Raw genomic sequence first — 17,106 nt, forward strand, 5'->3', positions numbered from 1 at the left:
ACGAATATATTAAAACCAGAATTATTAGAAAATATTGCTTCTTTGCTGATTTTGCAATTTCGGCCTTAAAACTTTATAAGCAATAAAAGTATGTTTGCTATCTTCATTTTATTGTTTATAAAGTTTTAAGGCCGAAATTGCAAAATCAGGCCTTGGAGTCGCATCCGCCAAAGTGTAACGAATATATTAAAACCAGAATTATTAGAAAATATTGCTTCTTTGCTTCAATATCCTGGAAAAAAATCATGCTAGCCTAATCGTCCTGTCCTCGTCTCTCCTGCAATTGTTGTATCGCCCTCTCTGTCCTTATCCCGGAGTTTCCTACTTTTCCCGCAACTGTCGCTGAAGTCAACTCGGAGTTTGGCTCTGGGTCCTGCGCACCCTTAACAGATGCAAGACATTTTTTTATTAGCGATGATTCAGTTTAAAGGAGTGACAAAAATCATCAAAGTATTATTATTTAATATTCATCTTATAAAGGATATGTAACAGCATTTGTAAATAAATAATTCAGCGTTGTAAAATTTAAGTGTAGGATTTGAATTTGAATTCAGGCCCCGCAAAATTTTTGAACCCGGCCCCGCAAAAGGTCACGCCGGCCCTGCATTAGATCAACTATTGCGTCGATATGAATGCTTAAAAATAAAATAAACATAATGTAGTCATTTATAGTGAAACTTGAAACAAGAAGGATCACATGGATCGTTGAGGGTTACTGACCTCTATTTCTGTAATGTCCGCGAACAACTTTGGAGAAGTGACTGCAGAAATCTGTAGTCATCGATGTATCCAATTATTGGACCGACGCAAGTTCTCAACCTAGGGACACGTTCCCCAGCGATTGTATCGCGTTACTTTCTTTTTGAAGCTGATAAATGGAATACGTGAATCGTACACGTAAAATGGCTCCTACAAAGTTTCGAAAAAAACGCAACGAGACAAAGTATCAATGCCTTCCTCTGTCTCCTACGCCCGGATAGAGAGAATCGCTCCGGAAGACTAGCGCCATCAATGGAGGAACTAACCCAAGTGACGCATGTGCGCAAGGTAGTTGCGCAAAAAGCGTTCGCCATCGACTGTTACACGATGCGAATCGCGGGAGCGCCGCGTATTTTGTCGAGTATCGATAACAAACGCGTTGCTAGCGATAGTGCCTCGGTGTCTCCACTAGCACTGCTATGTAGTCTAGCTGCGTTAGGACTCTTGCATAAGTCTTTTTTTTTGCGTCCGAGTATACCGTTCCTCGTTTGCTTTCAGTGTCCCTTTGACTCGCTCGTTCCATCCCGCTCTAAAGGACAGGGTGAATCAGAAATGGTAGGGAGACCGCAGCTCTTTAGCATGTAGGCCAGTGGTGCATAATTTTTTTCGTTGCGTGACCAAATAAAATTAAATATTTTCTATGATACTCAGTTTATTAAGAAAGAAAAATCATTCAATTTTTAATTTTTCCCTCGGTTCAAGTATCGAAATGGAAGGATGTCGAACATCTCATTCCACCAAAAATGTTAAAATATTTGATACCTCCAAATGTATTCCCAGAATGGGATTATATACAAAGTCCATATCCTCCATCTATATACACTCCAGCGCATCCCAAGACCAGTTTTACTTAAGGAAATGTAAATATAGATGCCTTGAGAAATACCTCAAATGAACGTAACGAGCCGTATAAATTGAGCGTATATTTCAATACTATTTAATTCGCATCGATAACGAATTAATGGATTCAATGTCTTCGGAATATCGAGTACAGAAAAGCGGGAATTTGCTTGGCGAACGGAACGGGGCGCAACGTTAAATCGAGTAGAAACTGAAGAAGCAAATCCTCTCGGGATAACTTATGTAATCTCATTAAAGTTCGTTTTATAAAGCTTTGTACGGAAGCTGGTTCGCGTTACGAGCTTTTCCGGCGATCAGGTTAACATAATCGGCGCAAAACAGATCGCATTATGGAATGCAACGTGCAATGCTGTGCAACACGCTGCGAGAGAAACAGAGGGAAAAATGTGCAGGTCTCTGCACAGGTCAGTCGATATTTCACGATAACCACGGCGGGGTGTAAGTACACATTTGCGTGCGCCGCTGGCGAATTTTATTTATCGTCAGATCTTATCTCGATCCTTCCGCGAAGTGATCAGCAAACTGGTGTAGAAAACGTTTTTCAAAGGCAATTCGACCCTTTTAATGTCGAACGACGATATATTAAAGGTTACCAGTATTTATAATCCAACGATAAAAGCAAGTCGTCCGTTACTAAATGAACGAAATAAAATAAATTATCGATTATTTCGTCATCAAAGGTGAGCGACCCAACGGAAGTTGACCAAACGAGGTCCAATATGCATGTAGCGGTGAGACTAATTGGAGATCGATAACGTAAATTATCAACGATCGATAATGCAACACCTCCAGGCATAGGTCATAGTGTCTCGCATAAGGACAGGGGCTATAAAAGGAACAGGGCCCTCCTACATCGAGTAACTTAATCATCCAAGAATTAATTTCGCGGCGATGCTTTTCAAACTTTTAATAATCAAAAAAGTGTAAAGAGCATCAATTTTTTCGCTATTGGATTATTGGATGCTATAAAAAAAAGCGTTAGTACATCTACGCTTAGGCACGAATAATATTTAAACATGCTTGCGTAAATAATAAAGGAAACGTTGTGGCATTAAGGTCGATTCAGACTATACGACACGTACCGGCACCGACACGACAAAACATTAAAACACGCGTTTTAATGGAACTATTCACACTATTCCTGTTGCCGGAACGTTCAAGTCGGTGTCTGTTCAGTGTGAATAGTTCCATTAAAACGCGTGTTTTAACACGTTCGTCGCTACGTCGCCCAGAAACGGGTGACAGGACTTTCTATTAAGGAAGTAAAAAAATAAATTTCAAAGGTCAGACAATAGCGAAAATAAATCTGGACAGGTTTCGTGAATTTGCCGACGTTAAAAAATTAAATGCTACGAGAGATGATAAATTATCTAATCTACAATAGTCTAGACAAAATTTTAAGTGTATAGAAATTTTCACAAGCTTTAGCTTGGCAGCCAAGGTGTTAATGTTTTATCGTGTCGGTGCCGGAACGTGCCGGTCCGTGTCGTAGTCTGAAATCCACCTTTAGTCGAACGAGGGAACAGATTCGAACAATGGTTGGAGAGATCCTCCAGTATGAAAGTCCCCAACAATTACCACATCAGCCATTTTCTCACGTTTGGAAAAATTGCCGTGTTTACGATAAAGAAATTGCAGGAAGGATCAAGAAGAAGGACAAGGAGGAAGATCATCGAGCAGGAAGTGGCGAAGGAATGAGAAATGCGCGGATGCTTAAGTTTGAATCAATACAATAAGTGGGCCAGGTGGGGGGGTGTATAAGATCGCCCGAGGAGACAGAGGAACGTGGAATGTGGAACAGTTTCGGTGCGTGCAGAGGAATACGCGAAACGGACCGTCGAAAAGGCGCGGCCAAATTGGTTTCACAGTTATTATTTTATTCTTTATTCTTAATTTCATTCATTCACTCTCACGAATCATAATCGACTGTTCATCTTACCGTTTTACTCGTAAAGCAGGACGTAAGACTAGAAAAATGCCATGGATCGGTGTGAATAATTTATTGGGGGCTATTTAGGAATATGGAACGTATAGATTAAGGTGGTTCGAACAGGATCGTGTATGTACAGGGTGTCCCAAAAATGTTGTAACACCTTGAAAGGGGTGGTTCGGGGGGTGATTTGAAACAACTTTTTCCTTAGTAAAATTGCTGTCTGAGGCTTCGCTAAGGAGGTATTAACGGAAAACACTGACCAATCAGAGCGCGAGTATGTCGGTAGAGCGCTCGCGGTAGCGTAGGCTACGCGTTAGGTAGCCGCGCTCCCCGACCAATCAGAGCGCGAGTATGCTGGTGGAGCGGCCGCGGTAGCGTATGAGCGCGGCCGCCTAGCGCGTAGCCTTCGCTCCACCGGCATACTCGCGCTCTGATTGGTCAGTGTTTTCTGTTAATATCTCCTTAACGAAGCCTCGGACAACATTTTCGCTAAGGAAAAAGTTGTTCCAAATCACCTCCACCCTCTATATACAGGGTGTCCCAAAAATGTTGTAACATCTTAAAAGGGGTGGTTCGGGGGGTGATTTGAAACAACTTTTTCCTTAGCGAAATTGTTGTCTGAGGCTTCGCTAAGGAGGTATTAACGGAAAACACTGACCAATCAGAGCGCGAGTATGCCAATAGAGCGCCCGCTGATTGGTCAGGGTTTTCCGTTAATATCTCCTCAACGAAGCCTCGAACAACAATTTCGCTAAGGAAAAAGTTGTTTCAAATCGCCTCCCGAACAACCCCTTTCAATGACCTCCAACATTTTTAGGACACCCTGTATATCAATCTCGAGGATAAATGTCAATCGTTGAAGACCATCACGCAAGTTTAAATTATTATAGATCGGATTATAGATCGATTCTAGTGATTACGTGGCTTGGGTAAGTAAGAAATGGTTGCACGACTAGGAATCAATCAAGGATAAATATTTTGGAACGTTGCCTAGCGGAGGGAGCAACGCGTGTCAGTGGGGCACCGTTTAACGGGGGGGCAACCAAACACTTCCGTTGCCAGATAGGTCGCACTCACCGGGACAGTGTCCGTTATATTACATTAGACGCATATGAAGTTAATCTTATTTGCTTCGAGCTTATCGTTGCCCGTTATAATACGTCATAACGGTAAATAAATAAGGGAACGTTCTGCTCGTGGAGAACGTAAAAGGCTCGTCCCTATCGACGCATCGATCTGATAACGAGTACTTCCTGTTGACTAACCGTAGACTTTTATCATTCATTGGAATCATAACGTAGGTGTTAATTGACGAGGATTGGCAGACACCAATCTCGATGAAATTTCACACAAATGTGCAGTAGTTCAACACTAAATTACAGAGTTCAATGCGCAGTTATTATGCGTACAACTATATCCTCGAAATGGAAAGGAAGAGGAGTGGAGTAATTCGTCAGTAAAATTAATTAATCGTTGATTGAGTGACTTTGGAAAAAAAATATTAGCGGTTTAGTAGCTTTAGTATCAACTAAAAACTAATTTACAAACTTCCGTAGTTCAAATCCATATGTTGTGAAGTTTTCAATTATAGTCGAGGTTCCAAAAACAATATTTACCACCAATTATACCTTTTTACTTCATAGGGTTGATAGGTTGGCTTTTGAGAGTCTCTGTACCTCGCAATAGCCACGAATAAAATAAACTGAAATCGAAAAGTTTCACCAAAGAAACATTCATAGGCACCGATCGTTCGTTCAAAATTTCTCAAAAATCGGTATCCGACGTTGACATTTTATTGAAGGGATAAGAATATTAAAAATTCCGTTGACAGAAATGGCAGATCCTCGGGTGCTACTCAGATACCCGTTTTTAATTTTTGTTCGTAGTAATCGATCGACATCGACGCAAAACATCGTAGTTTAGTCTATTACACAGTCCCGAAGTTGGTAGGAACTAATTGCACGCGTCTATTTCAGGTACCCGTTCATGGAACACCATAGCGTTAAACAAAAATTGAAAGTACGCGTGTAAAATAGTTCGGATCGAATTCGTCCGCAACGCCGTCACGATACGGAGCATCGTTCTTAGGTTGGACGGATGAATACTTGCTCCAGCTTTCCTCAAAATTGCCGCCTGACAGGCCTCGTAGACAAGCCAGGACGAATACTCGAGAGTTTCTTTGTCGCGGAAAAGGCAATCGCAAGTATCCAGGTATACCCATCCATCCATCGGTTTCAAAAAAAATTTGAAAGTCGCGTGGAGGTAGAACAGGATTCGTAACGGCGTCACGAGACACGACAGTGCACCTAACCTGGCCTGCCGGTGTAGTACATACCTTGGACGCTTTCGATGCGCGTGTCCTCCAGCAAGGGTCAGAGAGAGAAAGAGAAAAAAAGTGCCGACGGGTGTGGGGTCGCCGTCCCCGTGTTGACGAGGCTCCTTTTGTATCGTTCTATCACATGCACAACGTCATTAGGACCAGCCGTCGGTCGAGTGGCGATGGTTTAACGACACTTCTCGCGGCACTTGGAGTGGCTACTGCTACCTGAACACGGAACAGAACTGTCAAGAGGACCCACCGCGTCGATTTTATGGCCGTCCGTGATGAATTCGACTCATTCGAACGAATCCACCGCTCGAGAACCGCGATCACGTTCGACGCTATTAGGTCGAAAGTCACGGGAACGCTTCTCGCCACAAGAACGTTGCGATAAACAAACTCAGCGGAATCTCGACGTAATGTGCCTCGCGAGCCTCGCGGCCATCACTGATTTCGACTGGCACCAGGCCTCACGGTGGCGCCATCGGTTCTTTGGATGAGAGAACGAGGAATCGGACCATTGCGCGCGCGATTGTCGCCACTGTGGTTCAGAACACGGAATCCTCAAATACAAAATTTCAGAAGAATCATTACTAGAGATCACGGTTTTGAACGGGTATTAAAATACACGGGTACACGGAACACGCAACATCGAATTATCTATTGTTACTCGTGGCTTGAATATTTATTTTAACTAGTAAATAAAGTTTTACAAATTATACTATAATAAAAAATGTATTCTATTATATTTATTCTTCTTATGTTTATATTTTATTTATTTATTTATTTTACTGCATATCAATTTTTTCAAAATGAATAAGGATCATTGTTTTAGAATAATAGCATCTTTACGTAAAAGTTTGTATATAAAAATAATTGGATATTGTACCCATGTATTTCGGTGCACGTATACGTACCCGGATATCCGTGTAATTAGATATCCGGGTGTCAGCGTATTTCGTACCCGGGTATTTCGATACACGTGAAGTAGCGATCTCTAATTATTACATGTTCTCTATTAAATTAAATACAGATTGTTTGGAGGAAGCACTTACAAGAGGACATATCCAACTGTCCGTCTCCGATTTTGATGAAACTTGGTGGGTACATTAAGCAGGTGAAAATAAGGGATACGTATTTTTTGTAGCTGCCCAATCGCAAGTTTAGGAGTTGAAATCACCCCTTGAAGTTTCAGCAGAAAAATGCTATATAAACTGCTATAAAAACTACAATAGATATAAGAAATGATCTTAGGGAAAAGTTTCATGGTTTCATGAGGTAAATTTTAAATAATCGTATAATTTTTAATAAATATGTATCTCATACTAATAGCCACCCGTATGTCTATACATGAACATATGCATTTCACATGTTGCTCGGTGGATTCGCGCGGCCTGCGTACAATATTATACGAAAATTTACAACACTGTAGGAGGCAAATGTATCGTATTATATTTTAGTGGATTCGGAAAAAAATTTCCGTTCATATTTGTCGTTATATAAATTTTGGTATCTCTTAAAATAATGTAAGAAAAAATTTTTTTGTTATAAACAAATTACATTTTACAAAATCTGTGACCACTTTTTGTTTTACCTCATGAAACCATGAAACTTTTCCCTAAGAAGATTTCTTACATTTATTGTAGTTTTCGAGATAGCATTTTTCTGCTGAAATTTCAAGGGGTGATTTCAACCTCTAGACTTGCGATTGGGCAGGTATAAAACATTCGTATTCCTTATTTTCACCTGCTTAATGTACCCACCAAGTTTCATCAAAATCGGAAACGGACAGTTGGATATGTTCCCTTGTTAGAATCGACATGATGTAGTTCGCTTCATTCGTCGACCAGTGTCATGCCCCTGGAGTAAGAAACATCTTGCTTGTTTTATACAGAATTTCGTATGCATACGTTCTTAACCTATTTCTTTTTACTATTGCGAAAACGTGCTTGAGAACGAAAGCGTGAGCAAAATTTTCAATTATTTTTGAAGCATTTGTACAATGTTCGAAATATTTCTTTTCAGCGTTTGGCTTTAGTACGTGGCAAATAAAATTGGTTAGGGTTTCATTGTTTTCACGTTTGGGGAATTATGTCAGGCATTTTTTATTTTCCCTTCGATTGTTGGACCACTTTGTTGTTACTTGAAAAATATTTATTCAGGACGACATGTACAAACACTTCATCCGTCTGTAATATATTAATCTTTATATTAAATAGTACCTCGTATAGATCATTTTCGAAGGCAAATTAGCATACTTAGATATACGTTATCGATACAAGATGGTATTTTCGTATGGCAGTGATTGTACACGATTCTACAAATATTGCCGAACGTAAATGTTCGTTGTTCGTAGGCTCGTCAATTTGATTTCATAGTACTTATTAATTGCACTCTCTGTGCCGGAATTAGGGTTTTTATGGGCCTTTCTCGTTGCCACGGGTATACTGCAAGTAATTGGCGCTGGGATAATTGCAAAACTCGCAAAATCCAGGTAACCCTTGGGGTCCAGGTAGGCCTCTGCTCCCAGGAAGGCCTGTCGATAAACGAAACTAAAAATACCAGTACCAGATCTTAAAAACGTGTTTGCATCTTTTTTCTCTTTACCTGGTCTGCCCGGTTCCCCCCGTTCTCCGTGCCTTCCAGGCAATCCGACGCCATCTTTGCCAGCTGGTCCTATTAACGCACCCCTCGTGAATGAAAATTCTAACCATAATGACTGATAACGATTAAAAAAAAAGAAAGGAATGTGCATTACCAGGCAGTCCTGTTGGACCGATCGGGCCTTCCACGCCGACACCTTCCGGTCCTCTATCACCTTTCTCTCCCCGTTCGCCAGGTGGACCTTGAGGACCCATTGGACCTTGAGGGCCTGGCAATCCTACGAAGCCTCGTTCCCCTGGTAAACCTGGAGTGCCTGGATCACCTAAATAATTGCGTTTCATGAAATACAACTATTTTATCGAAAGAAAATTTCTTTGCAAGCGTCTACGTTTTGAAAATATGCTACGTTGTATATTTGAACTTGTCTAATGAAACTCTAACGTGCAAAAGGTCGGTGCAGCTGGCACGACGTGAAATTTGTTATGTAGATGCAAAATTTGTTACATGGGTGTAAAAGGGAAGCAGGAAGAATATCTGCACCACAGAGGCACGATATGTTCAATCCAAATTTTGAAATTTAACGTTTAATGGATAGTGGAAGAATATTAGTTGAGAGACTTAAGGGGTTAGTCAGAGTCAGGAAAATGGAAACGGACAGTTTCATGTGTGTTTTTTTTTTTTAAGGTATTAAATAATAATTTTTATTAATGAAATGTAAATATATTACGAAGTATGTTTTAAAGAACTATAAAAGAATTTTTGTTTTAAGAAAAGGTTAATTCATTTCGTCATAACAGGCGATGGCGTGGGTGGTCACTTGGTTTGCGTTGAGTAAGATTTCTTCAAAGTGATGCACCTGAAAACAAAACTAAAGGTAGATTTAGAAAATATATTGGACTAATGGGTCCCTGATCGAAGGATTTTTTATTTTCTTGTATACTTTTTTCTTTTATCCTGTATTGAATCGCTTAATTTTAGTGAAAAAATTGAAAATCATCTTCAAATGTACGCCATCTTGTTTTAAATTAATTTTCGCCAAAATCCTTCGTTCAGGGACCCGCTAGACTAATCTATTTTCGAAATCTACCTTTGTTTTTATTTTCAGGTAAACCAGTGTAGAGAAATCTTGCTCACCGCAAACCTATGTTTTTAAATCATCGTCTACGTCATCGGCTGTTATTGCGATACAAATTAAACGTTTCTTAAAACAAAAAATGTTTTCTAGTCCTTTAAAACATGCTTTATAATATACTTAATTGTTACTGATGCAAATTATTATTTAATAACTACAAAAAAAAATCACAAAGAAATATCGTTTTTCCTCTTCCTGACCGCGACTAAACCCTTAATATCCCCAAATTAAATTACACGACATACTTATGCGGAATAACGTTTCTCGCGTAAACTACGAAACTTTTTCCAATTTGCATAACGCGAGCGAATGTTCACCGAAAAGAAATGACATCAGAAAATCTGGACAGCAAAGGGTTAAAATATTTATTCGAAGGTTTCTCAAATTTGGATTCGATATAGCTTGCCTTTGAGGTGTGGAGGTAGGTACCTGGGATGCCCTGGGTTCCGGCTCGACCAGGACGGCCCTGTCGTGCCAGTCCCAGCAACCCGGGTGGCCCTCGTAGACCCTCTGTTAGTTCTTTCAGCCTCTCTGTGACACATGCAGGATTCCATCGTCTTTATCGGCGCAGGTGATTTTGTTAATCCACGATCGATCGATCGATCGTTAATCGAACGCGCATCTTCGTGCACGCGAACCACTACTATAGGGTGTATTATAGGGTGTATTATAGGTACGCTATAGGGTGTATTACAATTATAATTCTTTCCATTTCGATTCCCCGATCTTTGACATCGTATTTTACAGTTATGATATCAAATGGAAGTAAATGGGGGTGACGGTCCTTTTTTCGTGGGGATGTACCTGGGCGACCTTGGGGACCAGGTGATCCAGGACGGCCTGGACGTCCTCGACCAGGTGGACCAGGCGGACCTTGCATCAATGCTGCCATCTCAGTCATCTGCTCTATATATGCGCGTGGCAATAAAAGGATGAATTATCTTTCTATTCTCTGTATACAAATATCGTACCCAGAACGAGTCACCTGGAGGGTGCTGTCACCAGCAACTCTTATTTCTTTATCTACGCATTGTTCCCAAGTTACTGTCTCACTGTCGTTGCTGTCTTCTCGAAATAAAATAATTTAAATCAGCATTCACCTCGCAGCACGCTCGTGCATATATCTCGAATTTCCGAATCGGTGATGCTTCGACCTGGTGACCCTTGAAGACCTGGCATTCCTGTCTGACCTCGTACTCCGGGTGGTCCTTGTAGTCCTGGCGCTCCATCCTTCCCTGGTATTCCAGGTGGTCCGATTTGACCCTCTGGACCTCGATCTCCAGGAGGTCCTCGCTCGCCAGGCTGACGTTAAGCGATAACAAACATATCCATCTTCGAATATCTTTGATATTGTAAGGTTCTTTTATAAATAAAATACACTTTAATTGCCCTCCTTCTAAACACAAACTCAGTATATTTCTCTTAATCTCGAATTATAGTCAATCGCAATGATCACACTCGACACGCACGTCGACTCTACGAACGCTCTCGTAATCTTTCTCTGTGTTTCTCCTCTCTCGCTGTTTCTATTTATGAGAGAGCACGAGGCTCTCCCACCACACATATTACCCAAACTTATACATAGAGTCCCTATACAGTCGCTTACAATATTCTCTCCAACTACTTACCAGTCCTGGAGACCCTGGTACACCTCGTGGCCCACTAGCTCCTGGACTGCCTATGCTTCTCGAAACCTTGTTTGTGCTCAACATATCTTCGTTCGATCCAGCTGGTCCTGGAGGTCCCGGTGGGCCTGGAGCACCTGGTGGTCCAGGTCGTCCTTCCACTCCTGGGAAGCCAGGACTGCCTGGTAGACCTGCAGGACCCTGAGCACAAACATTTCTGACATATTCCATTGACATCTAAACCAACCAATTTTGATATTTAATAATTGAGCCTTACAGAGGTTCCTGGGAAGCCACGTGGCCCGACACGACCTTGCTCTCCTGGTTCACCTGTCTCACCTTTTGCTCCAGGCTTGCCATCGAGCCCTGGAGCTCCTGGAGTCCCTGCCAAACCATCGTTTCCACGTTGTCCTGGGGGACCTGGTTCTCCAGGTACACCAGGTGGACCCTGTTCATGATAACCAAACGAAAGGCTAGGAAATACAGTCCTACATTAAGAGTCAGAGAGCAAAAATCAGAGCATTTTTTAATTTTAAATTCCCTTCAACAAGTTAAGAATGGCAAGAATAGGTGAATGTGAATGCGTGTAGAATTTCGTGACTTTACCTGCAATCCCATGGATCCAGGTGAACCAATTTCACCTTTCGGTCCTGGTAGACCTGATTGACCAGAAGGACCTGGTTCCCCTTTCTCTCCTGGAAGACCATCTTCCCCAGGTACCCCTGGAGGACCCTCGGGGCCCGGTGGGCCTGGTATCGAGGAACCAACTGCTAAACCTGGTAAACCTTAAATGAATCATTTAAATTTGGTTCGTTTAACCAAAACGAGCCAACAACAACGTTACTATTTCCAGGGATTCGAACCGCTGCTGAACCCTAACCCAAACCCGGTTAACGAAGGGAAGATTACTGTAACTCATACTAACCACGAAGGAACGGTTGTTGAATTGTAGGAAGAGCGGGTTAACCTGCTCGGAGTGGGTTACTAGTAGAAGAAGACATCCTAGACATCCAGACAAGTCAAAGATACGTGAACTTACAGGCAATATTCAAATCAAATGAAACTAGATTGTTTAAAATGTACGAGTATATAATGAATGTAGGATTGATTAATTTTCGAGTGTTGTTAGAAACGGTATTTGTACTTTCTTTTTAAACTACAACAATTATTTGCCACAATAAATGTACAATGAACAGACATAAGTTAAAGACGGAATAAATATATACGAAATATGAACACACACACATACGAGTAAATGTAAGCACTTGCATGACCTTCTTCACGCGGATGGACAGTAGAGTAGAAAACAGACAATATTGAAATAAAATTGATTACCGTTTAGAAACATGGTAATAGCTATGGTTTTTACTGTATTATTATAACGCGCATACAACCGGGTTAACCAGGTTACTCGGGTTACAGATGTCTTGTGTAACCTGGTTAGATGGGTTATTCTATAATACGAATTAACGGAACCCGGTACGGGTTAGGGTTCGAATCCCTGACTATTTCATCGCATTTACCATCACGACCAGGTTCTCCAGGCTCGCCTTTTGGCCCTTGAAGCCCAGGTGGTCCTGGTGAACCAATCTCGCCGTGAAGACCTTGCAATCCTGGCTGTCCTTGCACTCCTGGAAAACCTGGCTCTCCTTTGGCACCAGGAAGACCTGGTCGACCATCTATTCCAGGCAATCCATGTTGTCCTGGGTCACCTTTGTCTCCTTGATCGCCTGAGGAGTTCGTATGAGTTAGTATAACGCTGACAATCGTTGGAACTTGCTTTTTAGAATAAAGAAATATCGTAAGGTTCTAAGCAAATACTATCAGAAGAGCGGTGGAAGTTATTCTCTGAATCGTTGCTTTGTATGGAATGTCTCTAAATAAACTAGTTATTGACAAACATCTAAGAGACATAAGTCTACATAATGGCAGCGCTCGAATGACAGCAATTAGATTCGCGTTATGAGCGGCTAGTTTCTATCACGAGAACGACATACATTCAGTGATTAATAAAAGGAATCGGTTTACGGGCATTGCGGCAGATTGCAACAAATTGATTTACAATCGCTTCGAATGACTAGTATTTAGGTCAACGTCGATGTCGTCTTCGTGTCATCCAGCGGGGAGTATTGAAATTATTCAGCAATACTCGATACTTTGAGACGATAGTCGAAACGCAGGGTAAGAATTATACAAACTAATGATAGTAACATACGAAACCGGTTAAATTATCTAAATATTAGGTTGTCCCAAAAGTTTCCTTCGCTTTATTACTAAGTAATACATGCACAATATTTTTTGTTTAATGGTACATTATTGAATTGGATATGATTCATTTTGCTCCATTACTGTTACAACATTAACATCTAAGAATTTAGGTTGTCTGTTTATATAAACACTGCCACACAAAATAATCGAGTGTAAGTCACGGAAGAAACTTTTGGGACAACCTATATCAATTTAATTCAAACGTCGGATATCGTTACCACGTGATATTTCTATTTTATTTCTGTTTTTGCTATCGTTGTGAGGATGTGGTTGCATTAAAATGTTCGCTTTATTAATAAGTAATACATGCACAATAGTTTATGTTTTATGTTACGTTACTGAATTGTGCACGATTCATTTTGCTCCATTGCTGTTACAACGTGAATGTCTATGAAATTAGATTGTCTGTTTATATAAACACGACCACATAAAATAATTGAGTGTAACTCGCGAAAGAAACTTTCGGGACAACCTAATATAATTTTCTTATGCGTATTAGTTCTAGATCGAAAGAGACAAAGAATTAAAATTTTTAAATAGTATTGAGCGATGATTCTAGCAACTCAAATAATAACAATGCTTTAGACTCGTTAAAATGTTGCACTGGTAACGTAATACACGAAAGGACATTCCGTCTTCGTCTATAGCGGAAATAATTTGTCATAGAAATCTGAATAAGGGGAGAATTGAATAAATGAAAATATGTTGGTGAGACAGTTGAGTCCATTAACGCTCGACCTTTAAATACACGGCTGTTGACACACTATATTGGGAGGAATTATGTCCTCAGAAGTGCCACTGACCTTTCCTAACATGGCAATTAGCGCATTAACAGATTCGAAGCGGACAAAGATGATTTATCGTTCAGCCGCTGAGGATCAGCAACGATTTGATTCACGCGAGACAAATGTACAATTATTATCGGGTAGCTTTACGAAACCAGTGCACGTTCGTACACATTTTCGATGGATTAAGCGGACGATCGAAGAAATTAATAGGTTTACGCGCTGTTTCGTTGAAGGGAGCAAAGTTTAAGCGTCCTGCGCCCACTGATGCGAACAGTAATGCGCTTAACGATGAATCACCGTGTGCACGTGGCCACCCACAACTCCGCGCGATTTCTAACAAGATTAAATTAGTTTACACGGCACTTGAAGGATTACTTATCGGATAAATCTACGTAATCGCGTTGAACGCCAACGTCTAACATTTGACACGGTCGCGTTGATCTTTAATCTGTTAAAGGTCTGAAAGTAGACGTCGTACCTTTATGACCTTGACCTCCATTATCGCCACGCTCGCCCTTTGAACCTTTTTCACCTGGCTGACCCCGAGGACCAGGCGTGGCTGGAAGTCGCGATAGAATATCACCGTAATCGCTAATGTTTAGGGGTGGCCCTGGTAGCCCTGTGTGGCCGCGTGGCCCTGGCGAACCCTGATCTCCCTTCAGTCCAGGAAATCCCATGTCTCCCTGTCAGCGAGGTAATAGAGACGTTTATAATGCTTCGTTTCGCAGCGAACGAGATTCGAATAGTATAGAAATAAAATAATAATTTTACTCTTTCGCCGCGTTCTCCTTTCAAACCAGGTGGTCCTATTGGTCCAACGGACCCCTTGGGGCCAGGGTGTCCGGGGTAACCGCGGGCACCTGTTAATCCTTTAGGGCCCTGATGAATATGGTGAAGATATAGAATAAAGTGCGTATAAAATTAAGTGAACGAGTGGTAGAAATGGTAAAATATAATCAGAAGGTATGATATAGAATTGAAAAGGGGTTGGAAATGCCCACCATTTTGCCTTTGTCACCTGAAGAGCCAGGCGAGCCAGGTAGCCCAGGTAAACCTGGTTGTCCTGCTGGTCCAGGCGGTCCTGGTACTCCCCGCACGCCAGGAAGACCCTAAACGGAAGAAATGCTTCTATTAGCACTGTAAATGTTTTGGTTTTGAAGATGGGGAAAATAACCATAAACAGGTAGCCAATAAATAGGCCAGTGTTCCGTTCGCAGCCCTTTTCTTCAAGATAATGTTCGGGGTTGCAAAACCCGTTACCCTAGTTTTAGTGGGTCCCATAAAAATCACCGACACAAATTTCCCCGACACGGTTCTCACTGACAACATTTCACCGACTCCAGATTTGGCCGACAATAACTTTGACCGACAACGCCTTTAACCGAAAACGACTTTAGTCGACAACGATTTTGACCGACAACGAATTCAACCGACAATGAATTTGTCCGGCAACGATTTTGACCGACAACCATTTTAGCCAACGATAATAATAATAATAATAATAATATTAAAACACATTTTGTTCGGTTTGGTTTCACTGCGTTTCTTCGTAAATCTGTCCTCCCATTCACTGTATCCAGAAAAAGTACATAATCAATGAGATAGTACATCCTTGTTAGTAAATATCAAATGCATATCGTGCATATGCAAATGTAAATCGTGTTACTGTTGATTATTACTGTCGTTGGCTAAAATCGTTGTCGGTCAAAATCGTTGCCGACTAAAGTCGTTTTCGGTTAAAGGCGTTGTCGGCTAAAGTTATTGTCGGCCAAATCTGGAGTCGGTGAAATGTTGTCAGTGAAAACCGTGTCGGTGAAATTTGTGTCGGTGATTTTCATGAGACCCGTTTTTAGTGACGCTACGAATGGGGAACGTCGCGCACCGAATTAACTTTGCCCGACTGATTCGAACAAAAACGTACGAGGCCCAATTAGCGTGTTTTCAGGCTCACATCCACCCTCTTTGTAACGTCTTCGAAACGTTATCGAGAAAAGGGTGAGTGAGTGGTCGCTGGTTTTTGATACGTCAAGGACCCACATGGTGACAGCATGACCTGTGCCGTGAGGCTCAGCGAAAGTCGGCACTTTCGTCAAGTGGGGCCCTTATGTTGCACAGGCGTGCATCACCATTGAGTTTCCAAGTTTAGTACAATAACGGCTATCGAGGACGAAAACGAACGAAATCCTAAAGGTCTCGTCGACGACCCTGACTAAATCGATATTTTCGGCAATACCAACAAGACTCTAAAAAATAGCCTTGCTTTACAACTACATATGTCCCAAATTTCGTTGGCCTTCCCGTAATTGTTCCTTGCCTCGATTCGACGCCGTCGAACGGAACAGCCAGTATTCGGATCCGTTAGTTGAGAATTAAAATTTTGTTCTTCATAGAAGATCATTTTTTCGAATAAAAAAAGTACTTCTGGTAAACCTTTAAGTTGCCTCTAGATAAAATTATATAAAATCGAAGATCGTTTTAAAAATACGAATTCTTCCACTAAACAGGCCCGTTTGTGCATAAAACGAAACCACGACTCACGTTTGTTCCATTCATTCCAGGAGGCCCCTGCGGACAGATAACTTCGCAGCCTGGTCGCCTCTGGGGCAATAAAGGGCTGCTAAGGCTCTTCTGCAATTGCGTTAATTACAACCGCGGGGTCTTAATGGATTGCGAGCTTGCATAAAATATATGGACTTACCGGCAGTTCCTCGCAGGTCTCCCTCTCAGGTCTCGTAGGATCGCAATTCAAGACCATCCACTGTATATCGACCTAGAGGAACGTTGTAAAGCAAATAGGAATTACCAGAGAATCAGAA

At 41.4% G+C, this 17,106-nt stretch overlaps 2 protein-coding genes across 12 annotated transcripts in view; both read right to left on the minus strand.

The window, feature by feature from the left end:
* LOC128872910 (dystrobrevin beta) overlaps positions 1-6,341 on the minus strand; it is a 36,906-nt gene extending 30,565 nt beyond the window's left edge. For 4 of the 8 annotated variants that reach the window (XR_008456344.1, XR_008456346.1, XR_008456351.1 and 1 more), the window contains exon 1: positions 5,889-6,341. The gene's annotated coding sequence lies outside the window, so the exon portion shown is untranslated. The remainder of the gene's footprint in view (positions 1-5,888) is intronic. The other 4 variants (XM_054116292.1, XM_054116206.1, XM_054116123.1 and 1 more) reach the window with 3 other exon arrangements.
* Positions 6,342-7,062: 721 nt separating this feature from the next.
* Positions 7,063-17,106, minus strand: part of LOC128872718 (collagen alpha-2(IX) chain-like) — a 29,052-nt gene continuing 19,008 nt past the window's right edge. The window contains exons 6-19 of one of the 4 annotated variants that reach the window (XM_054115818.1): positions 16,989-17,060; positions 16,829-16,918; positions 15,292-15,399; positions 15,062-15,169; positions 14,769-14,973; positions 12,758-12,964; positions 11,841-12,019; positions 11,512-11,682; positions 11,238-11,435; positions 10,710-10,911; positions 10,039-10,140; positions 8,632-8,799; positions 8,481-8,549; positions 7,063-8,409 (exon numbers count right to left, since the gene is read on the minus strand). In XM_054115818.1, the coding sequence (XP_053971793.1) occupies positions 8,291-8,409; positions 8,481-8,549; positions 8,632-8,799; positions 10,039-10,140; positions 10,710-10,911; positions 11,238-11,435; positions 11,512-11,682; positions 11,841-12,019; positions 12,758-12,964; positions 14,769-14,973; positions 15,062-15,169; positions 15,292-15,399; positions 16,829-16,918; positions 16,989-17,060 (1,998 nt within the window). In that variant the 3' untranslated portion in view covers positions 7,063-8,290. Of the gene's footprint in view, positions 8,410-8,480; positions 8,550-8,631; positions 8,800-10,038; positions 10,141-10,413; positions 10,516-10,709; positions 10,912-11,237; positions 11,436-11,511; positions 11,683-11,840; positions 12,020-12,757; positions 12,965-14,768; positions 14,974-15,061; positions 15,170-15,291; positions 15,400-16,828; positions 16,919-16,988; positions 17,061-17,106 lie in introns of all 4 variants that reach the window. The other 3 variants (XM_054115736.1, XM_054115903.1, XM_054115990.1) reach the window with 3 other exon arrangements.

The sequence above is a fragment of the Hylaeus volcanicus genome, chromosome 1, assembly GCF_026283585.1.
Source record: "Hylaeus volcanicus isolate JK05 chromosome 1, UHH_iyHylVolc1.0_haploid, whole genome shotgun sequence".
Classification (NCBI taxonomy): Eukaryota; Metazoa; Arthropoda; class Insecta; order Hymenoptera; family Colletidae; genus Hylaeus; species Hylaeus volcanicus.